This window comes from Myxocyprinus asiaticus, chromosome 36 (assembly GCF_019703515.2).
Source record: "Myxocyprinus asiaticus isolate MX2 ecotype Aquarium Trade chromosome 36, UBuf_Myxa_2, whole genome shotgun sequence".
NCBI classification, from domain to species: domain Eukaryota; kingdom Metazoa; phylum Chordata; class Actinopteri; order Cypriniformes; family Catostomidae; genus Myxocyprinus; species Myxocyprinus asiaticus.
In genome coordinates, this window is record NC_059379.1 from 8,812,122 (window position 1) to 8,834,515 (window position 22,394).

General features: G+C 38.4%; 1 protein-coding gene across 2 annotated transcripts in view; it reads left to right on the forward strand.

Moving 5' to 3' along the window:
• sdk2b (sidekick cell adhesion molecule 2b) overlaps positions 1-22,394 on the forward strand; it is a 490,694-nt gene that overhangs the window by 418,711 nt on the left and 49,589 nt on the right. For both annotated transcript variants that reach the window (XM_051673659.1, XM_051673660.1), the window contains exons 10-21: positions 2,125-2,241; positions 3,001-3,168; positions 3,356-3,458; positions 9,332-9,508; positions 10,733-10,869; positions 12,455-12,602; positions 13,016-13,156; positions 13,947-14,128; positions 14,511-14,626; positions 17,075-17,270; positions 18,500-18,598; positions 19,146-19,337. In XM_051673659.1, coding sequence (XP_051529619.1) covers positions 2,125-2,241; positions 3,001-3,168; positions 3,356-3,458; positions 9,332-9,508; positions 10,733-10,869; positions 12,455-12,602; positions 13,016-13,156; positions 13,947-14,128; positions 14,511-14,626; positions 17,075-17,270; positions 18,500-18,598; positions 19,146-19,337 — 1,776 coding nt within the window. The remainder of the gene's footprint in view (positions 1-2,124; positions 2,242-3,000; positions 3,169-3,355; positions 3,459-9,331; positions 9,509-10,732; positions 10,870-12,454; positions 12,603-13,015; positions 13,157-13,946; positions 14,129-14,510; positions 14,627-17,074; positions 17,271-18,499; positions 18,599-19,145; positions 19,338-22,394) is intronic.

Below are 22,394 nucleotides of genomic sequence, written 5' to 3' on the forward strand. Positions count from 1 at the left end.
TTTTCGGGACCAGAAAATAACAGCTATAAAAGCCGCATTCTCTCTGAGAAGGGGGAATCTCCTCTATTGCCCCTTTTCTAAGAGAGAGTAAATTTCCCAAATCAAAAACAGTGCTTCCTGAACAGAAACGTCTGTTGGAACAACCCCATTAAATACTGGCAGAGCCCGTCTGAATTGAATGACATAACCATGCTCTATCATTCGAAATGCCCTGCAACTTCTGCCAAGGTGCTAGATGGGCAGACAGAGGAATTAATGCATGTCTCTTGCCTGTAACATGATATGTAATCAGCGTGCTTGACTTACTTTTGACGACTGCTCCACAACCAGCGGCACAGCAGAAGGGGGCCTTTGCGCCTCTACTACTGTGGCTGGTTGAATGGTATTTAATAATATTTCTGCCTTTATTGTATTCAGGCATAAATGATGAGTGCCCTGAAATGCATTTACAGCAGGGACACATGACAGAATTAACCTTTTATCTGGTATTTAAATGGGGAAGAGTGTGTGAACATTGGGGGGAATATATATTTGAGAAAAATTGGTTCACCACAACGGCCCAACATTCTTTATGGTGGGACAATGTGTGGTGCTTATGTTCACTATGTGTTTTGTGAACACTTGTGCTTGATGAACATCGAATTCTGTTTGCATGTCTCAAGACCCTTGGTCATGGAGACAGAGGCTGAATTCGGGAAGCGTTTTTTTAATGTTCGCTCCCCAGAGCAAGCTGCGGGGGGAAACTGAACCATATTCTGGTTGTCGGGCATTCAAGGCGTGTACAATGGCGAACTCATCCCATACTGACCAAAGGGCAAACAGGGGAGAAACAGACACCTTTATACAGTCCAATTTCGTTCACAGAATTGGAGCTCACCCTTCGTTACACAGAAAGCCCGTCATGCTCGTGTGTAGACCTATTTTTATTGTACATTGAGTTATATTATGCATGCCCCGAGACCTTTGGTCATGGAGGCAGTGGCAAAACTCAAGTTGAAAATATTCAATGCTCATTCACAAACACAAATTATGGGAGAAACTGAGCTAAATTGGTGTAGTGAAAAATGGGTTAGACACTAAACAGGTCCCAGCATATAATGGGGGAATATGTGTAGTACTTCCTTTTGTTCACCGGATAGAAAATGTATTTGAAAATGCTCAACATAATGTTTTTTTTTTACGTTATTCATGCGATACATGACAATTTGTGCACTGAACAGCAGAAAATCTGACTCAATAGCGCGAAAGCGAGTGCCTTTATGGAGCCTGTTACGTAGCTCCCTAGGGGGCATCGCTTAAGCGCCTTCAGCCAATAAATTGGCATGATTGTATATGGGCTATAGACCACTTGACACTCAGAAGGTGTCCCATAGCGATCATACGCAGCTCGAGCTCTACGAAAGGGAACTACTAGTTGGCTATCTGTGCAGCCATATCACCCTGTAGCTCAAGACTGGTAGCCCACTAAAGCTAAGTGGGGTTGAGCCTGGTCAATACCTGGAGACTTCCTGGGGAAAACTACAGTTGCTGCTGGAAGAGGTGTTATTGAGGCCAGTAAAGACTGCTCAACCTGCGGTCCTTGTGGGTCCTAATGCCCCAGTATAGTGACGGGGATGCTATACTGTAAAAAAGCACTGTCCTTCAGATGAGATGTTAAACCGAGGTCCTGACTCACTGTGGTCATTAAAAATCCCAGGGCACTTCTCATAAAAGAGTAGGGGTGTAACCCTGGTGTCCTGGCCCTTATTAATCATGGCCTCCTAATAATCCCCATCCATGAATTGGCTTTATAACTCTACTATCTCCTCTCGACCAATAGCTGCTGTGTGGTGAGCATACTGGCGGACTATGGCTGCCGTCACATCATCCAGGTGGATGTTGCACACTGGTGGTAGTTGAGGAGAGTCCCCTGTATGCTATGTGAATTGCTTTGAGTGTAGTGTCCAAAAGCACTATATAAATGTAACGTTCATTCATTCCTCCGCTCTGATTGCAAAAAATGGCACAAAAACAATGCAGATCTCAGTTATATCAAAATTAGTTGATGTGAACTATCCTTCTACTTTTAGTTAGTATCTCCACAACTGGTGTGTTTCTCATACATTCCATGTGATCATCTCACAGGTATCGCCCCAAACATCACGGCTGGCCCTTCTGACAGCACTGTGATTGATGGCATGTCAGTCATCCTGCACTGCGAGACCTCAGGAGCGCCCCGGCCTGCCATCACCTGGCAGAAAGGTGAAGAACACACATCCCTCATTGTCTCCTTGCATACACATTTATGAAGAACAACTACAAAGCGTCAACTCCCAGCCTGCACTTCACTACAGTGCCTCACTGTTCCTCTTTTTTCCGGTTTTATCTGCTCTGTCTGGTTATTTTCTGCCACCATTTCGCTGCAATGCCTTCACATTTGCATTGTTCAGACATGAAAAGGTATATGTGATTTGACATAGGCTGCTATTATGTGTATTTATCATATAGATAATTTATGGTGAATCATTTGCTCTCATCACTTGCCTAATTGACTGCTGAGCTAAATCAGATTTCCATTCTAAATGTACTGTCTGTATATTAAATCAATACAGCTTGGAGGCTGTGTGTTAAAGGGATTATACCATGGTTAAGTGTTTTTTTCTATTTATATTTTTTCAGATTACACGACTGTTGTTTTTTTCCAAAAACTATTTGAAATGAGGACTCGCAAAACATGATTCCACTATTCTACTTTCCATCTCAGATGAGACCGAGCCCAGATAATTCAGCGACGCATCTTGCAATCGTTTGATTTGAAATTAGCGTATTTAAAAAATAAAAAAGCAGTTAAAATGGTAAAATAAAAGTAAAACATCAAATTAAGTGTTGTTGTAGAGCTTTTAATATAGCACAGGGTGAATAGAATTTACAGATCACTCCTTTTTTATTATTAGCATTTTCCATACTATCCCAACTTTTTTTTAAATTGGTGTTGTTTGTATTTGTTTGTGATCTCTGCAGGGGAGCGTGTGCTAGCAAGCGGCTCAGTTCAGCTTCCACGGTTCACTCTCCTTGAGTCAGGAAGTTTACTCATAAGCCCCTCCCACATATCAGATGCCGGTACCTACACCTGCATGGCCAGCAACTCTCGTGGCATAGATGAGGCATCAGCTGACCTTGTGGTCTGGGGTGAGTTTGTGTGTTGTGTGTGCTTTGAAATGTATAGATCAGATTCAATTCTTTGTACTTAAGTTATACCAGCTCCATAGCTCCATACCAGTTGATAGTAAATTAGAGAGTGTGTTTTCATTAAGTTTAAGTTATACACTCCTGTGCATATACTGATGTGTACATTTACTTTATTTCATTCTTCCAGCACGTACACGCATCACTATTCCTCCTCAGGACCAGAGCGTCATCAAAGGAACAAAAGCCACCATGACTTGCGGTGTAACGCATGATCCCAGTGTTTCAGTCAGGTGCGGCTAATGACATATATTCACAACTCAGTTTTGCATGTCTCTAAACACAACTTTTCACATTTTTTAAATGACTTTTCTGCTGATGCAGATTTTTTTGTATATGATATTATGTTCCCTACTCTGTTGAATACAAACAGCTTTAACAAGTCTTAGTTAGTCTCCCAGCCTGGCGAAGCTGGTCTAACTGATATGGTCTCCCAGCCTGACCAGCTGCAAAGTGTCCAAAACCCCTCTAAAACCAGCCAACAGACCTGTCTGACCAGGCTGAGAGACCAGCTAAGACCAGCTAAGACCAGCAAACCACCCGTCCCCCATTCTCTCATCTGAACGTGTAAATGCTGACTTCAGTGGCCTCCATGTTTACTTCCGTATGACAACGTGCTGCATGTGATGTTTTTGATGTTGTTCTTTTGCGCATGCGAGTCAGTTCAGGACCGTGACCAGTTCACACTGGAATCTGATATTGGCCACATTTAAAAAAAATAATATGTACAGACAAACAAAAAAATCGGATCTGAGCAATAAATCCGAATTGAGCACTAAGGCTTGTAGTGCGAACGTAGCCTTAGTGTTAGTGGTTTGTTTAAATCTCCAATCTTAATTGTGAGTAATAGTGATAGTGATGCTTGCAAACAGTGAAATACTAGTAAAGTAAAGCCCTCCATACATTATTTCCCACTGAATGTTCTCTTTCACTCTGAAATACGTCACATTATTGTCTTTAAACGTTTATCTGGGCAGCATGATCACATGGGAAATCGTCATGTTGCTACCGCATCTTCCAGTACTCGATATCGACCCCATTATGCCGAGTTACTGACATGCACCATCTCCCATCAGACATCTTGCATCAATAAAATGTTTAAGCTAATCCTGTTGTCCTAGAGATAGCATGTTGTGTGAGAAGCCTAAGTGGTTCACATAATAAGTGATGAGTTTGATTTAGAGGTTACTGTTTCCCAATTAGATTACATTTGTACTTCACTGACAGTTAGGTTTAGGGTTGGTGTTTGGGTTAGGGCACATGGTTCATAAAATATGAATTCATGTTGACTGTATTACATAATTTACAACTAAAAACAACTCACTTTTAACACCACTTTGTGGATATTTCACTTGGAAACTGGAGCTCCTAAATTAATTTCAGGCGCAGTGTAAGATTTTAAAAAGCGTAAATGAAGTTACAAGTGTGATAGAAAAATGTGCATGCGCAGCGTAAAATTTGTGAAAGCGTAAATCAAATTGTAAGCGTAAAAATAAATTGGATGTGCACAGAACGGTTTGTAAATGTGTAAATCATGTTGCAAGCATACGAAAAAATAGTAGCAATACTTTAATGCTTTCTTAAGTGTAATTCATGTGTTGTGAATTTGCAATTTCATATTAACAAAGTAAATGTGGTCTGTATTCTGACTTCCTTTTTTTTTTCGCGCTTACAATTTTGGCACTGTTTTTTCGCCTACACATGGTCAAAAACATTGCAAACCTACAATCAGCGATATGCAAGCAAAGAAAGGGTGTCATGAACAGCAAAACGGATTCACCACGTAGAATCAGTCTGTATGTGTAAAATAAACTACTGCAAACATGTAAATTACTTGTGTTTGTGGCATAAATATTTTCCAGAAATAATCCGATATATACTGTTTCGTTTTCCCTTTTGTTGCACTCACACTTTTGACTCGTATTTCTCACTGAAAAGAGTTTTGAAAGCACGAGAGGGAAGGCGGGTCTACCTGCTTCTAGTAACCAATCAAATGAGGTTTTCCTTGACCAGCTTACTCTGACCTGATTGGTTTAACAATGTGACAGACAGCTTCTACTTCATAAGGCTCAGCGTTGTTCCTCTGGGTCTCTTCTATCTCTTCTATCTTAAATATTAAACTTAAATATTAATACATACACATTCTTTTATTGTGAGAGTAAAGTTGAGTCGACACATTTTATTGATATAAATATGATTCTCAATCTGGTGTTCAAATGTTTCTTCATTGTTGCTGTTCATTATTTTAATTCTATTTACTTTTAATTTCAATTGGCAAGGCATTTTGATGAATAGATGGAATTAGCTGGTATCATAGAACTCATGCTAAAAACAAATTAATAAATAAGCCATATAAAACAAAACTCTCTGAACAGATTGATAAATAGAGTTTACTTATAAAATTTTCTTTTCTAGAATTAGTTCTATGATACCAGCAAGTTCCATCTATCCATCCATCCATCCACCCATTTGCCATGCCAATGATAATACAAAGTAATTAAAATATAATTAAAATACAGCAACAAGAAGAAACATTTGAACACCAGATTGAGAATCATATTTATATCAATAAAAGGTGCCGGCTCAACTTTACTCTCACAATAAAATTTTTTTTATGTATTTATATTTAAGTTTAATATTTAAAAGAGGAGAGATACCCAGAGGAACAATGCTGAGCCTTATGAGGAAGAAGTTGTCTTTCACGTTGTTAAACCAATCAGGTCGGGGGCCTGGGTAGCTCAGCGAGTATTGACGCTGACTACCACCCCTGGAGTCGCGAGTTTGAATCCAGGGCATACTGAGTGACTCCAGCCAGGTCTCCTAAGCAACCAAATTGGCCCGGTTGCTAGGGAGGGTAGAGTCACATGTGTCTCCACGGTAACGCGCTCAACAAGCCACATGATAAGATGCACGGATTGACAGTCTCAGATGCGGAGGCAACTGAGATTCGTCCTCCGCCACCCGGATTGAGGCGAGTCACAACACCACCACGAGGACTTAGAGTGCATTGGAAATTGGGCATTCCAAATTGGGAAGAAAAAGGGGAGAAAATCTAAAACAAAAATAAAAACAATCAGGTCAGAGTAAACTGATCAAGGAAAACCTAATTTGATTGTTTACAATAAGCAGATAGACCCGCCTTCCCGCTTGCACTTGCGAGTAGTTTATTTTACACATACAGACTGACGGTGAATCTGTTTTGCTGTTCATGACACCCTTTCTTTGCTTGCATATCACTGATTGTAGGTTTGCAATGATTTTGGCCATGTTTAGGTGCAAAAATATCGTCAAAAATGTAAGCGCAAAAAAAAGGAAGTCAGAAGAATACAGACCACCACTGACATGCACAGAACTGGGGCCACAGGGGCACAAGCCCCTGCCCCTTTCATTCACAAATGTAAAGGTGCACCTTAAAGTGGAGGTGCCTTTAAGAACACGGAGATTTAAGCAGAGGTGTCTTTACTACAGCACAACCACTGTGCCTACCTGAAATGTCAGTGTGCTGAATTGAAGGTTTGCAGAAATCTTAACCTTCCTCTATTACAGAAGAGAAGAATGATTTGAAGGCGAGATTCAGACCCTCATTAAAAACCTCTCAATGTATTCTTGTGTGGACTTCACTTAGTGAAGACTTTAAGGAGTTGTTTTTCAGCTGATTCAGTGGGTCTCTCTCTCTTCCTCTTCCTTTTCTCTCTGTCCCCTCTAACCTCCTCTCAAACACCGCAGAGGCTTCTTGCTTATTTCATAAAGAATGAGGGATGAGAGGGAGGGGTAATTGTGTTGGATGGAGCCAGTTATTGATAGCAGCAGTAAAAGGATTTCCAACAAGCCAGAGCATGATGCAATTAATCACGAGTGTTTGTGCATGTGAATCCAGCATGTGTGGAAGAGTCTTATCGATTGCATGAGGTTGGACACACCTTTTAGAAGCGTCTGATGACCTTGGATGTTCCCTAAATGCAATACAGTGTATTTTTGATAAATGTAATATGTAACTGATCCGTTAAACACAGTGTTTTAAACACACAGGTGTTATGTGGTAGCTACAGAATGTCTTTGAAATAACAGCTGGTCCCAGATCAGTCCAAAATGATCACACTGGAAATCGACATGTTGTTTCCGAAAGTTCATGTGCCTTGAAATCAACCTAATTCAGCCGAATTACTGACAAGTGTCATCCTTGATCAGACATTTTTGCATCAATTAAATTTCATTTCACTCTAGCGCCACTGTTTGTGATTTCTGCGAGCATTCTCAGAGACATGGGATCTGGTTCAGTGAGAACCAGGAAGTAACTGCTTTTACATACACAAATGTGGAGGTTGCTTTTTTGGTCTAAAATTACTAACATTTGTACTCCACTGATGGTTAGGTTCAGGGTTGAGGTTTGGGTTATGGGGTAGAGTTAACCCTTTTGCATGTGAGTTTCTCATCTACTGACAGATTCCCCAACGTGAGTTCTTTAATGTGCACTGTAATAAAGAAAAAAATGTCACCGTACACTTCACAGCAGATGCACTGGAGGTCAGATTATATGTTATCAAACATATAATGTGGTTTGTAGATGTTTAAGATGATTGATTATGATAGATAAGATGCGATCGTGAACTCGATTGCCGGGTATGTGCGTCATCATATTGTTTGCATTGCAATGCAGCATGGGATTCTTAGTTCGTCATAGCATAGAAACATAGACGGTTCTAAAAACATAGCCCTTCCACTTTCCCAGCCCTGGAAGAGGTAAGAACTTGTTTATAAATTCTTTGTTCGACGCCAGAAAACACCACAGCAGCGCTGCATCAAAACAGTCAGCTCTGAAGGTAACGGCTTTATACTTTTATTCAGTGATTATTTTAATGTTTGTAACATAAAAATAAAGATATTGTGATGTTAAAAAGACTATTTGAGCTGCTGTTTCATTATGACAACAGCTTCAGTCCCTCGGTAAACAGCAGAATGAATGCAGATTGCACCAGTTTGATCACGCACGCCTGAGCCCAGCCTTGTGTAATCATACCGGTTTGATCATACTGTATGTGCAAATGGGTTAATAAAATGTGCACTCTTGCAGACTGTATTACATAATTTACAACAAAAAATACTACTTGCTTTTGGCGCCACTCTATGGACATTTCACATGGAAACTGGAGCTCACACATGCCCATCCATTCAATAACACGTCCTGCTTTGGCCATTGGGGGCAGTGATTCTAATTTCGGTACCCTTCGCTAAGCCCCACCTTAAAAGTGTTTCTGACCAATCTCCCATTCATTCCAAGGGGGGCGGAGCTTTGCAAAGGGTCAATTTCAGCAGCAAAACTTTCAACCTACTGTCACTGAATTCGCAGTTGGATCGCAGTCCCTGGTCTTATTGTATATGATTCATGGGTTTATGTTATGTTAAAGATTCTACAAATAAGTGTTTTCATAATCTTTCTTCAAACAGGGTTAATGTTAATTTTAGTATATACTAATGCATGTTTAAAAGCTTGATATGTTAATGCATTATGAAATAACATGAACTAACAATAAATACTTGTGTTCCTTAACCCATTATTCCAAACCTGATTTTTATATTTCATAAAGAGAATGTGAGTGGTGCTTGTTTAATGCTTGTCATGATGCTAGGGTGTTCTGGGTGGTTGCTAGGACATTGCTTACTTGCTCAAGTCTAAAGAGCCCTCGTTTTTAAGATATTCTGTTCCCTAAATAAGGTGCAGATCCGTCATTTAATGTCCGTTTTATCATCCGCCTGGCAACAATAAGTTTGATTGCTTTTAAAAATAACAGCACATACATCTCCTCAACAACCTACATAATTTGAGGTATAATTTATATCCATAGAGTAAAAAAAAATTTTAAAAAATAACCTAATCGTAATAGTGATAGTGATTCTTGCCTTAGCAAGCACTCTCACTCTGAAATTTATCAATATTATAGAAGTTAAATGCATTGCATTTCAGGTTATCTTTAGGAGAAAGAGTTAGAAAAAAACAGAATAACAGACTAAATTGAAGTACTAAATCCAAAGTACTAATGCATATGGTAAGGATAGGTTAAAATTTGTCTAAATGAACAACATGTGGGTGTTGGTCTTGTATGTTTAGGTTTGTTTGGGAAAAGGACAGTCAGGTGATCATCCCTCAGTCTCTGCCTAGACTGCGTCTGGACATCAACGGAACGCTGCACATAACTCAGACCTGGTCAGGTGATATCGGCACATACACCTGCAGAGTGACATCAGTAGGTGGCAATGACTCCCGCAGCGCGCATCTACGTGTGAGGTCAGAGATGAAACTACTTTCCAATCGTTCTCTCTGCCCTGTTCCCTCTCCACCTACTCCGTTATCTCTTCTGGTTATTTGTTCGCGCTCTCTCTGTGAATCGTATATCATTCGTTTTTTCAATATCTGTGTTCATCACCTTCACAGATTCTTTATTTCTAATGTGTTTTTCAGTCTTGTTTCAGCCATTTTTTTATTATTATTTAATACCAGCAGTTATTGTCTGTCTTTTTTTTTCTTTCTTTTATTGCTCTTTTATTATTTCTGTCCATTACCTGTTTTTTTCTCTCTCTCTCTGTTCCAACAAAGATGTTGTGATTCATCCTGTTTCCTTCCTGTGATTCAGTTGTCCCTGATCAATTGATAATCTCCAATTGAAAATTCCTTTTATACTCACTTGTTCATTTCCAGTTTCTTCCTCTGTCATATCCCTTTTTTTAAAAAACTCTTCTTTCCTTCCTGTCTCTTTTGCTTTTTCGACCTTGGCACTCATTTTCTCTCCTGCAAATTCACTTCTGAACAATATTTTTCTTGTTCCTTTTTAATAGTTTCTGACTTCTTTTTACTTTTCCTTTAATCAGACTGTCATGATTCACTGTTGTTTTGCTCTGTGTTTTGCCTCTGTCATCTGTCTCTAGTCTCCCTTGCACTACATTTCCCATAATTCACTGCCCTGATCACTACCAGCTGTTCCCTATTGTTCTCACCTGTGTTTCATTTACCTCGATTTTCCCTGTGTATATATTGCCCTGATGTCTGTTTTACCTTTGTCAGTTGTGTTTCTATCCAGTTTGTGCTCCGGTTTCTATCCTGTTTGTTTACATTTGTTTTTGCTTCCTGGTTCCCAGTCTTGCCCTGTTCCAGCATTTATCCTGATTTGTATTTCTGTTTTGTATTTTGTTTTATTTTTTCATTAAAGTTAAGCTGCTCCTAGATCCCGCTCTCGTGACCTCCTTCAAATGTTACACTGACGTTCAGTGTTTTTTTTTTGTTTTTTTTATGTAATGTTCTGTGTAGTGCTCATTAAAGACACTGGCTCTTTTTTTTACATACAGTATATGTAATTGCATCTATGATGTGATTTTCTTGTAAAGCAACCTTGAGCTCTTAGAAAGGCGCTATATGAATAAAACATATTATTATTATCAAGACACACACACAAACACACACTCTTTCTCTCTCTCTCTCTCTCTTTCTCTGACTAAAATAACATACGACCCACAGGCAGTTGCCCCACGCCCCTGAGAACCCTACTGCCGTGTTAAGCACAACAGAAAAGAGAGCCATAAATCTGACATGGGCCAAACCTTTTGATGGGAACAGCCCTCTCATCCGCTATATTCTGGAAGTATCTGAAAACAGTAAGTAGACACGTTTGAAAGTTCTCACAAGGACACTTTGTATTTGGATTCTCACTCATACTGTTCAAAACCCCTATTATTTTCTTCCATTGACCACAAAAGAAAATATTTTGCAGAATTCCCACAGTGCCGTGGGACTGTCAAGCAGCAAAAATGACAAACAAACACCATTAAGTAGTCAATACTATTCATGTACTATATTTCAGGTGTTCTGAAGCCATGAGATAGCTTTGTGTGAGGAACATAACACAATTCTAGTTATTTGCTGAAACCTTTCCCCTCGAACATAGTTCTCAAATCTTATTCAAACATTCAATTTAGGTATAGCCATTTGATGTCAGTTATGCCAAATATACTTTGTTCTTGCATATCTCATCTTTGACATCAAACCTGGTCACTTATGTGACATTTGAAGGGCTGTTTTTAGTAAATAAATAAATAAATAAAAAAGACTTAAAGAAATAGTTCACCCAAAAATGATAATTATCTCATCATTTACTTACCTTTATGCCATCTCAAACTCGTATGACTTCTTCTGTAGAACACAAACAAAGACATTTTAAAGGATGTATGAGGTGTGTTTGTCCATACAATGACAGTTTGTCATTTTCTCGTTCTGCAAATTAAGAGGGTGAGTGAGTGAAGAGACAATTTCCATTTTAAAGTGCACCCTTTAAAGGGATAGTTCACCCCAAAATGAAAACTATCTCATCATTTACTCACCCTCATGCTATCCCAGATGTGTATGACTTTCTTTCTTCTTCAGAACACAAACAAAGATTTTTAGAAGAATAACTCAGCTCTGTTGGTCCTCACAATGCAAGTGAATGGTGGACAGAACTTTAAAGGTCCAAAATGGACATAAAGGCTGCATCGAAATAATCCAAATTACTCCAGTGGTTAAATCCATGTCTTCTGAAGCGATATGAGAGGTGTGGATAATGAGCACATTAATATTTAAGTCCTTTTTTTTTTTTTACTGGAAGTGACTTTCACGTTCACATTCAGCCACCTAAAGGTTGGGGCTGGTCAAAGGTTTATAGTAAAATAAAGACTTAAATATTGATCTGTTTCTCACCCACACCTATCATATTATTTCTGAAGACATGGATTTACTTACTGGAGAATTATGGATTTATTTTATGCTGCCTTTGTGTCCTTTTTGGACCTTCTGAGTTCTGGCCACCATTCACTTGCATTGTATGGACCTACAGATCTGCGATATTCTTCTAAAATATTAGTTTGTGTTCTGCAGAAGAAAGAATGTCACACACATCTGGGATGGCATGAGGGTGAATAACTGATGAGAGAATTTTCATTTTAGGTTGAACAATCCCTTTAACAGAGTAAAGGTGATGCCCTCCTGGGTTCTTTAATGCACCAGTAAGTAGATGTTTTAAAGATCCATGATCTTAGAAAGACTTTGTATCATCATAAGATCTTAAAAATGTCCTCTTATGTAAAATCTAATTTTCTGAATCTTCTTTTCTTTTTTTTTTTCTTTTTTTTTAAGCAAGTGATGTATTTCTTCACGCTCTGTAGCTTATGCTTGTTTGGCTTGTTCTTCACCATCTGCTATCCACAGATGCTCCTTGGACAGTCCTGTTGGCAAACATTGAGCCAGAGTCGACCGCTGTAACAGTAAATGGTCTGATTCCGGCACGCTCGTACCAGTTCCGCCTGTGTGCCGTCAATGATGTTGGCAAAGGCCAGTTCAGCAAGGAGACTGACCGGTGAGCTGATCACAGGTTCCAAAAGCCTGCCAAGTATCATAGCTCTGCCCTGTCTGACCATAAAGATAACTCTATCACTCTGTCACAGCATGTGAAAATTGCCTCATCCCTTATGGGGCAAATGAGTGCCTGTGTCTATAGAGGGATTTATCTTTATGCTTTGTGTGTACAGTTGTATAATTCTAGGATGTGTTTATGTGTGAGATTGTGTCTCTTTCAAGAATCAATGTAATCAAAGCCCTTGGATTGAAAGGAATCTTTTAGACACTTAAATGAGATACTCAGCAAATGCCCCCAGAATGGACACAAATCCCTCTGGTTCTCCAGAAGTTTGAGGAAAAATCTTATCTAGCCTAGATAATCTCATCTCGGGAGATACAGCATGAAACAATTTTTTACCGTCTCTCTTCCAGGGTGTCTCTTCCAGAGGAGCCGCCCAGCGCTCCCCCTCAGAATGTCATTGCCAGTGGCCGTACCAACCAGTCCATCATGATTCAGTGGCAGCCGCCACCAGAAAGCCACCAAAATGGTATCTTGAGAGGATACATCATCCGGTGAGACCTGTTTACTCATGTCTATAGTATCTCAGCTCATTTTACCCACTTTAACTATCTTTTAACATATTATTGCTTTTAAAATGATATTTACATTTTACATGTAATAACATGTTAATAACATGTTAAAAACATGTTAACAAATTTGTAATAACACAACATATTTATTATGCATATGTTGCTAATGCCTGCACCAATATATTAACTTGCTATTTGTTTTATGCAATAACTGGGGAAGCCTATGCCAATATTACTCTTTTCAACTTGGTCTAAACTGTCAAACCGTACAGGAGCATTGAGGATAAATTTGATTGTATTGTATTATTTCAAGGCTACTCCAGGATTTGAGCACTTCAGGGCTTTTTCTTTGCTGTCAGTGATGACAGTGAAATTGACTTTTTGTTCATTTATTTATATATTTTCCCTGTTCATCACTGAGAAAAGCTGAAGGCCGTCTTTGGTATTGCAAACATACATAATGATAACTGACCTTGGTAACCGCCATATGGTCATCACCTCAGTACAGCGCAGGAAAAGTTCACAGCGTGACATGAAATTTCTAGAGTGGTTCTTTGTCGCCATCTGTTGTTTGTAGATGGTATTGCCAAACATATACCAACAGTCAGTTCTGTTTCCAAGATGACAAAGTTTATTTTTAGAGATGGTTATAAAAGTCCTTAAAACAGGGTTATCTCCTTCTTTCTATGAGGGAAAATCTCTGATCTGTTAAGATTGGTAAATCTTTGCATTTGTCCTTGACAGTAACAGTATAACTCTCTACTTATCTCAGGTATCGTCTGACTGGTCTGCCTGTGGATATCCAGTATAAAAATATCTCCAACCCTGATGTCACCAACCTGCTGTTAGAGGATCTCATCATCTGGACTAACTATGAGATTGAAGTGGCGGCATATAATGGAGCTGGACTGGGCGTTTACTGCCATAAGGTTACCGAGTGGACTCTCCAGGGAGGTGAGGGTTTCTGATTGATTCGTTTATTTATTGTTTGAGTCATTCAGTGGTTCATTCTGTTGTTCATATGTTATTTTATTTGTTTGTTTGTTCATTTATTTGTTTATTCAATCAATCTTCCATTTGTTCATCTGATTTTCCTCTATTTATTTATTCTTATTGATTTTTTATTTTTATTTTTTCTAACACTGTTTAATGCTGTTGCTTTGTTATGAAGATGTGCTGTGTGCCATGGATACAATATGTGTTATTTGTGAAGACAGAAGAGCTAAGGAACCCATCTGTTGTCTGAGGTTTAGCAACTCGATTCTGTTACCAAAAAAAGAAGTCTCATCTTTTTCTGTCTCTGGTTTTTCCTTTTTCCATTTTACCTGTCAATCAGTTCCCACCATTGCTCCGGGCAATGTGAAAGCAGAGCCCGTCAACTCCACCACAATCCGGTTCACTTGGACAGCCCCGAACCCACAGTTCATCAATGGTATCAACCAGGGCTACAAGGTAAACGCTGAAAGAATGAGAATCCTCTATTCAAATCTGAACAAAGAGATGAGCTACTGAGAGGATTATGCATTAAAAGCAGCTTTTATTTTTATACTCTTAGAGAAAAGGTTCATTAGGTGGTATATATATCCCTAGGGCTCTTAACTCGATTTCAAAAGCCCTTTTCCAAAAAGTTTCTAAAAGCAAATAACCTTTTTGACACAAAAATTCAATGAAAAATGTCATAATAATACATATTAAGTTTAATGTGTTACAGCTATTGTTTATTTTAATTTATTTTAATGATAAAGTATCTATTGTTGCAATTAAACCAAAACCAAATCCATAAAATATGTATTTTTTGGAACCCCTAAAAAGTTCTTTAAAGGAGGATTCTGTGTTCAATATAAGTTATGCTCAATCAACAGCATTTGTGGCATAATAGTGATTACCACAAATATTAATTTTGACTTGTCCCTCCTTTTCTTTTACAAAAAGCAAAAATCTGGGTTACAGTGAGGCACTTACAATGAAAGCGAATGGGGGCCAATTTTTGAACGTTAAAATGCTCAAAGTTTCAAAAATATAGTCACAAGAAAAAAAAATGTGTTAACATGATTTTAGTGTGATACAATCACTTTCTAACCTTTTTTTTTTTTTTTTGTAACATTATAGCCAATTTTGCAACTTTGTTATCATGACGATGTAAAGTCAGCAAACCCTAAAACCCTAAAATGACTGTAAAAATTACAATTTAAACATCTTTAAAGCTCAATAATATATGAGTTTTAACAGAAGAATTAATACAAGTACTTTTATAAAATTATAACCTCACATTTCTGTGTTTAAACCCTCCAATAATTGGCCCTATTCACTTTCATTGTAAGTGCCTCACTGGAACCTCCATTTTTGCTTTTTTTAAAGAAAAGGAGGGACGAGTTGAAATTAATTTTTGTGGTAATCAACATTATGCTACAAATGCTGTTGATTGTGCTTAACTTGTATTGAACCTGGAATATTCCCTTAACAAACTTCAATACCTGGCTACAAAGAACCATATAGAGTTATTTTAATCAAACCCTTGTAAAAGATCCTATATGGATCTTTCTAAGGTTTTCAAATATGAGCTGAGTGGTATAACCCTTAAAAGTTCTACGCAGAACCATTTAGTCTAAGAGTGCAATTTATAAGTGTTTAAGAGATTTCATGCTAAGATGGCCAAAAATCTGTTTCAGCTTCCCCACTCTCACTCCTTTGCTGGTTTGTGTTTGGTTTTACTGAGAGGTCCAGAATTGATCTGCCTGTCACTTGTGTTCTTTATAACCTGGCTGTCTCTGTAAAACTGTAATAATATAAGACAGTTATAAAATGGAGACAGTCCGCCAGACACATTAGTCTTAACGGCTTGTTAGCCAGGTTTAACGTCAGTCCCAGACTGCAACAGCCAGGACTGGAATATTTGTAGGCAGGTGGTGCTTTCCCTCTGCGGGCTCCTTCTAGAAAAATCTTATGGCTCCCATTCCCTCTTTAGTGCCCTCTGAGGAGACTTTCAAGCATCTATAAAGTTTGAAATGCCAATAATCCACAATAGTATATTGGGACAAGAGAGAAAATCTGTGACCATACAGTCATTCTCAGGGGGAATTCGCTTAGAATGAATTGTGCCCCCAATAGTGTTGTTTGTGTTGTTTGGAACCTGATTCACTAAAGACGTTATGTAAACCAGGTAATGCCACACACATGCCAACAAAATTATTGCCGAATGCAATTCCCAAGCAAGTTGTGGAGGATGCAGCAGACTAACACAATCTGGCAGACTGTATAGGGACTGTACGGCATTGCTCCACAACTGTTATCCAGACACGTGAATTGGCTCTTTAAATTGCTGAAAGTGTATTCGACTACACTGTACATCTGGATAAGTGTCCTGTTACATCACTCTTCCCCAACATTTGCTTATCATTTGATAAATGACTGCTGCCATGATCTCTAGAATATGTACAAAAAGATTCTTTTAAATAAAGCTCTGTTTACAGCTGGCTTTCTGTGGGCAGTATTTGCACCAGTATTGGCTGGAGTCACTCAGCACACCCTGGGATTTGAACTAGTGAGCTGGTGAACTCCAGGGGTGGTAGCCAGTGTCTTTTACCACTGAGCTACCCAGGCCCCCCTGTATGCATCTTTTGAATAGAAAGGAGGTGTGTTTTGTCCAGGAAAAATGACAAATACTGAACATAGACATGCATGGCACAACATTCAAACTGGCTGAGTTTTACTGTGAATGCAATGGAAATAAGATGCAGGGTTTGCGTTAAAATACCATGTGCTAAAATGGTGCAACTGTTTAGAAAATATGCCCCTCAGTGTTTTAGCATCACCAAACGCAATTGCAACAGGGTGTTCCAGTGTTTTTAGAAATAGTTAAGGAAAACTGGTAATCTATCGTTGTCCCTGGCTCTCTTTTAGCTGTTGGCATGGGAACCGGGAAAGGAAGATGAAATGACAATAGTGACGGTTCGGCCAAACTTTCAGGACAGCGTGCATGTGGGCCACATCACCGGCCTGAAGAAATTCTCTGAGTACTTCACCTCCGTCCTCTGCTTCACCACACCAGGAGACGGACCACGCAGTCCTCCACGAAGACTGCGTACACATGAAGACAGTGAGTGCTGTTCATACACACATACACTTTAAACATTACATGTTATGTACATACTGTACTCAAGAGACAAATATTTATACGAGGCAGCGGATGTGAGATAACCTCTGACCAGGGTCCAAAATTAAAGGGGATTAGTGGCAAAAATGCCACTAAAAAGGACAAAAATGTCCACAAAAATTTAAATGTGAGGCAAAAATGCCTCTGTAATTAATTCCTCCAATTTATTTGTAATTGACTCTTAATATTATATTCTAGGTAGATAGATCTGTGTGTATATACTGTACATTTTTGTATAAAATGTGAGATCTAATTACAGTATTAAGATTAATTGATTACATTTGACAGAAGTATGACATAGTTTAGAAAAAATATGCCCCAATAAAGAAAAAACTATATATATATATATATATATATATATATATATATATATGAAAATCAAATCAAGGTGGCAGATATTGTCCCTTAAAGGGATAGTTCACCCAAAAATGAAAATTCTCTAATCATTTGCTCCCCCTCATGCCATCCCAGAAGTGTATGACTTTCTTTCTTCTGCAGAACACAAATTAAGATTTTTAGAAGAATATCTCAGCTCAGTAGGTCAATACAATGCAAGAGAATGGTGGCCAGACCTCTGTAGCTCCAAAAATCACATAAATTAAACATAAAAGTAATCCATATGACTCCAGTGGTTAAATTCATATCTTCAGAAGTGGCATGATAGGTGTGGGTGAGAAACAGAACAGTATTTAAGTCCTTTGTTTACTCTAAATCTCCACTTTCACATTCACTTTTAGAAGTAAAAGTGAGAGTGAAAGTGGAGATTTAGAGTAAAAAGGACTTCATTTTGTATCTGTTTCTCACCCACACCTATTATATTGCTTCTGAAGATATAGATTTAACCACTGGAGTCAAATTGATTACTTCTATGCTGCCTTTATGTGATTTTTGGAACTACAAAAGTCTGCTCACCATTCACTTGCATTGTGAGGACCTGCAGAGCTGAGATATTCTTCTAAATATCTTGTTTGTGTTCAGCAGAAGAAAGAAAGTCATACACATCTGGGATGACATGAGGGTGAGTAAATGATGGGAGAATTTTCATTTTTGGGTGAACTATCCCTTGAATGCAAAAGTTAATTTCTGTTACTGCCTCTGACCCTCTGAATCTCCAGGTATACTGTACCTGAGAAGTTCTCAGAGCTTGACTGATGTCTGATCTCTGTTTTCAGCCCCTGGTGCTGTCGGACACCTGAGCTTCACTGAGATTCTCGACACTTCTCTTAAAGTGAGCTGGAGAGAACCCAATGAGAAGAATGGTGTTCTGACAGGTACAAGTTTTGCCCCGTACAGACTGACCCCAGGATCCTGCTTTGATGCCATTGATCGCCTAAATTCTGACATTGTATTAGGCAATTCCTCCAGCTCCTTGATCTGGCAAATATTTCAGTAGAAGATATAATAGTTTGCATTTGATTCCCAAAAAGACCCGACCCTGTCTAAAGCAGGATTGCTATCTTGGTAGAACCTTTTCTTTCACTGCTTATTATAAGTTGGTAAACTCTGACCCATGATTTTGTATACTGAAAAGACGTTTTACAGACGATGCATGGCTTGTGGTCTTGAAAATGGTGCAGACAATATATTCAAAAATTTTATATTTACTATTTATCATTTTTTATGTATTCATATCAGGAGCCCTGAAGGTTCACGTCAAAAATATAAAAAATATCCCGTTACCATATCACATGCCTAAAATTAAGTGTGACTGTCCCCTTAACTCCCCAGCTTCTGAATCACTAGCCCTCGCTCTCAAAATCATATACACTATTTGCAGTGCTGTAATAATTAGTCTCATGATTAATTTTTGTTTCCTAGGGTATCGTATATCATGGGAGGAGTATAACCGTACTAATACACGAGTCACACACTACCTGCCTAATCTAACTCTGGAGTACAGAGTTACTGGACTGACAGCACTCACCACGTACACCATTGAGGTTGCTGGAATGACCTCCAAGGGTCAGGGTCAACTGTCCTCTTCAACTATCTCCTCAGGTGTACCACCAGGTAAAGGGTTAAACAAATGCTCAAACAAACAGTGCAATCTTTTGATAGTGCCACAGAGCCTCAGTTTTTAAACTTTTCAGGGGAATCAACCTAAAATGAACTACATATAATTGTCTGTATATTAAGCTGGGATAGGAAAAATTATTTAAACAAAAAATTACACCCCTTTAATAAAAGAGGGAAAAGCACACACATAATGAAATATACACAATCTTTCCTTAATTTTCCTCTTCCAAACATTTAGACCACAACTGATTTTAGTGCTCCCATTTAAAGCACTACAGAGTGTTATAAAGTTAAATATCTAAACGCTCATTATTACAACTGCGCAGCACAGACACATGCAGAGTAACTGACAGAAGGCACTGGCTGTGTAGAGTTCAAGATTATGACTCCCACAACACAGATCGTTTTCCTATATTGCTTCATTAGACAGTTTATGGCTTCCAGACTCAAACCATACACTAACTGTACACATTCAAAAGGAAATGCTAACGTTGAAAGATATATGAATCCTTTACGGTCATGGTGTCTCACCATGTTAGCCTGGTTGCCCAAAGTTATGCAGACCCTTCTGTTTTCATGTCATTCCCAAAGAGTTTAAGTGTAGACATATTTCATCTTCTGATAAAAACCTGGATAATATCTGTGACTGGGAATGATTTGTTGCACTGTTCCTGTTCCTTTTTCAGAATACCTCTCTCATACATTTAAAGGTGCACTCAGTAATTTTTTCCCCATTAAAAACATTTTACTCCTAAAGAAATGAAAACTAATTTTGAAACGTTTGTATAAAATCATGACCACTCAAATGAGATGAGGACTATCATATCAGTAACCTTCTAAAAGCTGTTTTATTCTACATGGGGCAGGGGTGCCCTCATGGGAGCTGCCATTTTTGAAATGCATGACCAGCTGAATACTACTCACTTAATCTCAATAACCATCTTGTTATTGGATACTTGGATTAATTTAATCATGGTTGATTGTGAACAGTGATTTTCTACAATGGCATCTGTAACTGAGTGACCTTTAATTGTGGGAAAACTGTGACAACTATTTAATTTTTTAATGGTGATTGCTACTTCCACCCAGAGCTCCTTAACAATTGTATAGCAACACCCTAGCAACCGTATAACAATGCCCGGGAAACCACACAGAACACCCTATAAATTACATAGCAACATGCTAACAACCACCAAGAACACACTAGCGACCACATTGCAACACACTAACAACCACCAGGAACACAGAACAACTGCCCAGAACACCCTAGCAACCACATTGCAATGCTCTAATGACCACTCAGAACACCTCAGCAACCACACAGCAACACTCTAACAACAAAACAGACCACTTCGGCAACTACATAACAACATGCAATAACCACCAGGAACACATGAGCAACCACATAGCAACACGCTGACAACCTTCCAGAACATACAAGCAACTACCCATTACACCCTAGCAACCACATACAATAGCAATGCTCTAGCAACCTCTCAGAACACCTCAGCAACAGAATAGCAACACAGCACAGCATCTACTCCGAACATCCTAGCAACCAGGGCCGGAGTGGGATTCATATTCAGCCTGGGATGTCATTTCCAAGTCAGCCCACACCCAAAAGGGGGGTTGGAGGTGAAGATGATAACAATAAAACAAGATCACAGCAAAAATATGCAACATATGTAATTACTTGAAAATTATTTAAGCTCTCCATGTCATTATACCACATACGGCATTCACTAAGATTTTCACTTTGTCATAAGACATCATTGTATGTGTTGTAAAAATAAGTGAATGTTAAAGGGATATTTGATCATTTCCTCACCCTCATGCCATCACAGTTGTGTATGACTTTCTTTTGCAGAACATGAATGAAGATGTTTAGAAGAACTGTTGGTCCATTCAATGCAAGTAAATGAGAAGCAGTGAGAAACAGATCAATAATTAAGTAATTTTTTACTATAAATCTCCACTTTCACTTTCATAAGCACTCTTCTCTCTTAAGAGTTCTTCTTCTGTTTTTGGTGATTTACATAAGCATATCGCCCCCTACTGGGCAGGGAGGGGAATTTATAGTAAAAAAAAAAAAAAAAAAAAAAAAACTTAAATATTGATCTGTTTCTCACCAACACCTATCATATCGCTTCTGAAGACATAGATTAAACCACTGGAGTTGTATGGATTACTTTTATGCTGCATTTATGTGATTTTTGTACCTTCTGAGTTCTGATCACCATTCACTTGCACTGAAAGGACCAACAGAACTGAGAAATTATTCTAAAAAGCTTAATTTGTGTTCAGCAGAAGACAGAAAGTCATACATATCTGGGATGGCATGAGGATGAGTAAATGATGAGAGAAATTTCATTTTTGGGTAAACTAAGTTTATTTTAAAGACTATCTAGGCACATAATAACACTATAGAACTGTTAATGTTTATAACTCTTTCAAGATGTACAGGCTCACAGTACATGGTCAGTGCTTTGTATTTTAGATAATTAAAATAGCAACAGATCCAGTGAAACAATTAAGTTTGAGTGATTTTTTTTTTTTACATTTTTACATGCCATTCAAACACGTGCCATTTTACAATGATAAGAGTGAAATAAAAGACTAAAAATAACACAGTTGTACTTTTCTTTTACTTGGAATGTAAATGTTCAGGACAAAGGCAAAATGGTTATTGTCTCTTTAAGAGGGTTTTAAAGAGTTATACAACATTGAATGCACTCTGTGCAGTTTGTTTCATTGAGTTTAATCTTTTGAGAGCTGTGAAGTCCCATTATTTTCATACCGTGTCGTGCTGTTGCATCTGTATTCATTTACTTTAAGTATTCTGTTATTTTGTGACAAAAAATTATTTTGCTATTATCATTCTGCACTGCTAGGGAAGAGGATTTCAGAGATTAATTAACTGAGATTGTGAGACTGCAGTCAGTATTAAACTTGTGATGATCTTGTACCTGAAGCACGTTCATCCATTCAGCTATTAGTAGCCTATCTGTTCTCGATGGATCTTCCGTGATCCTTCCCGCACTGTCAAGTGAA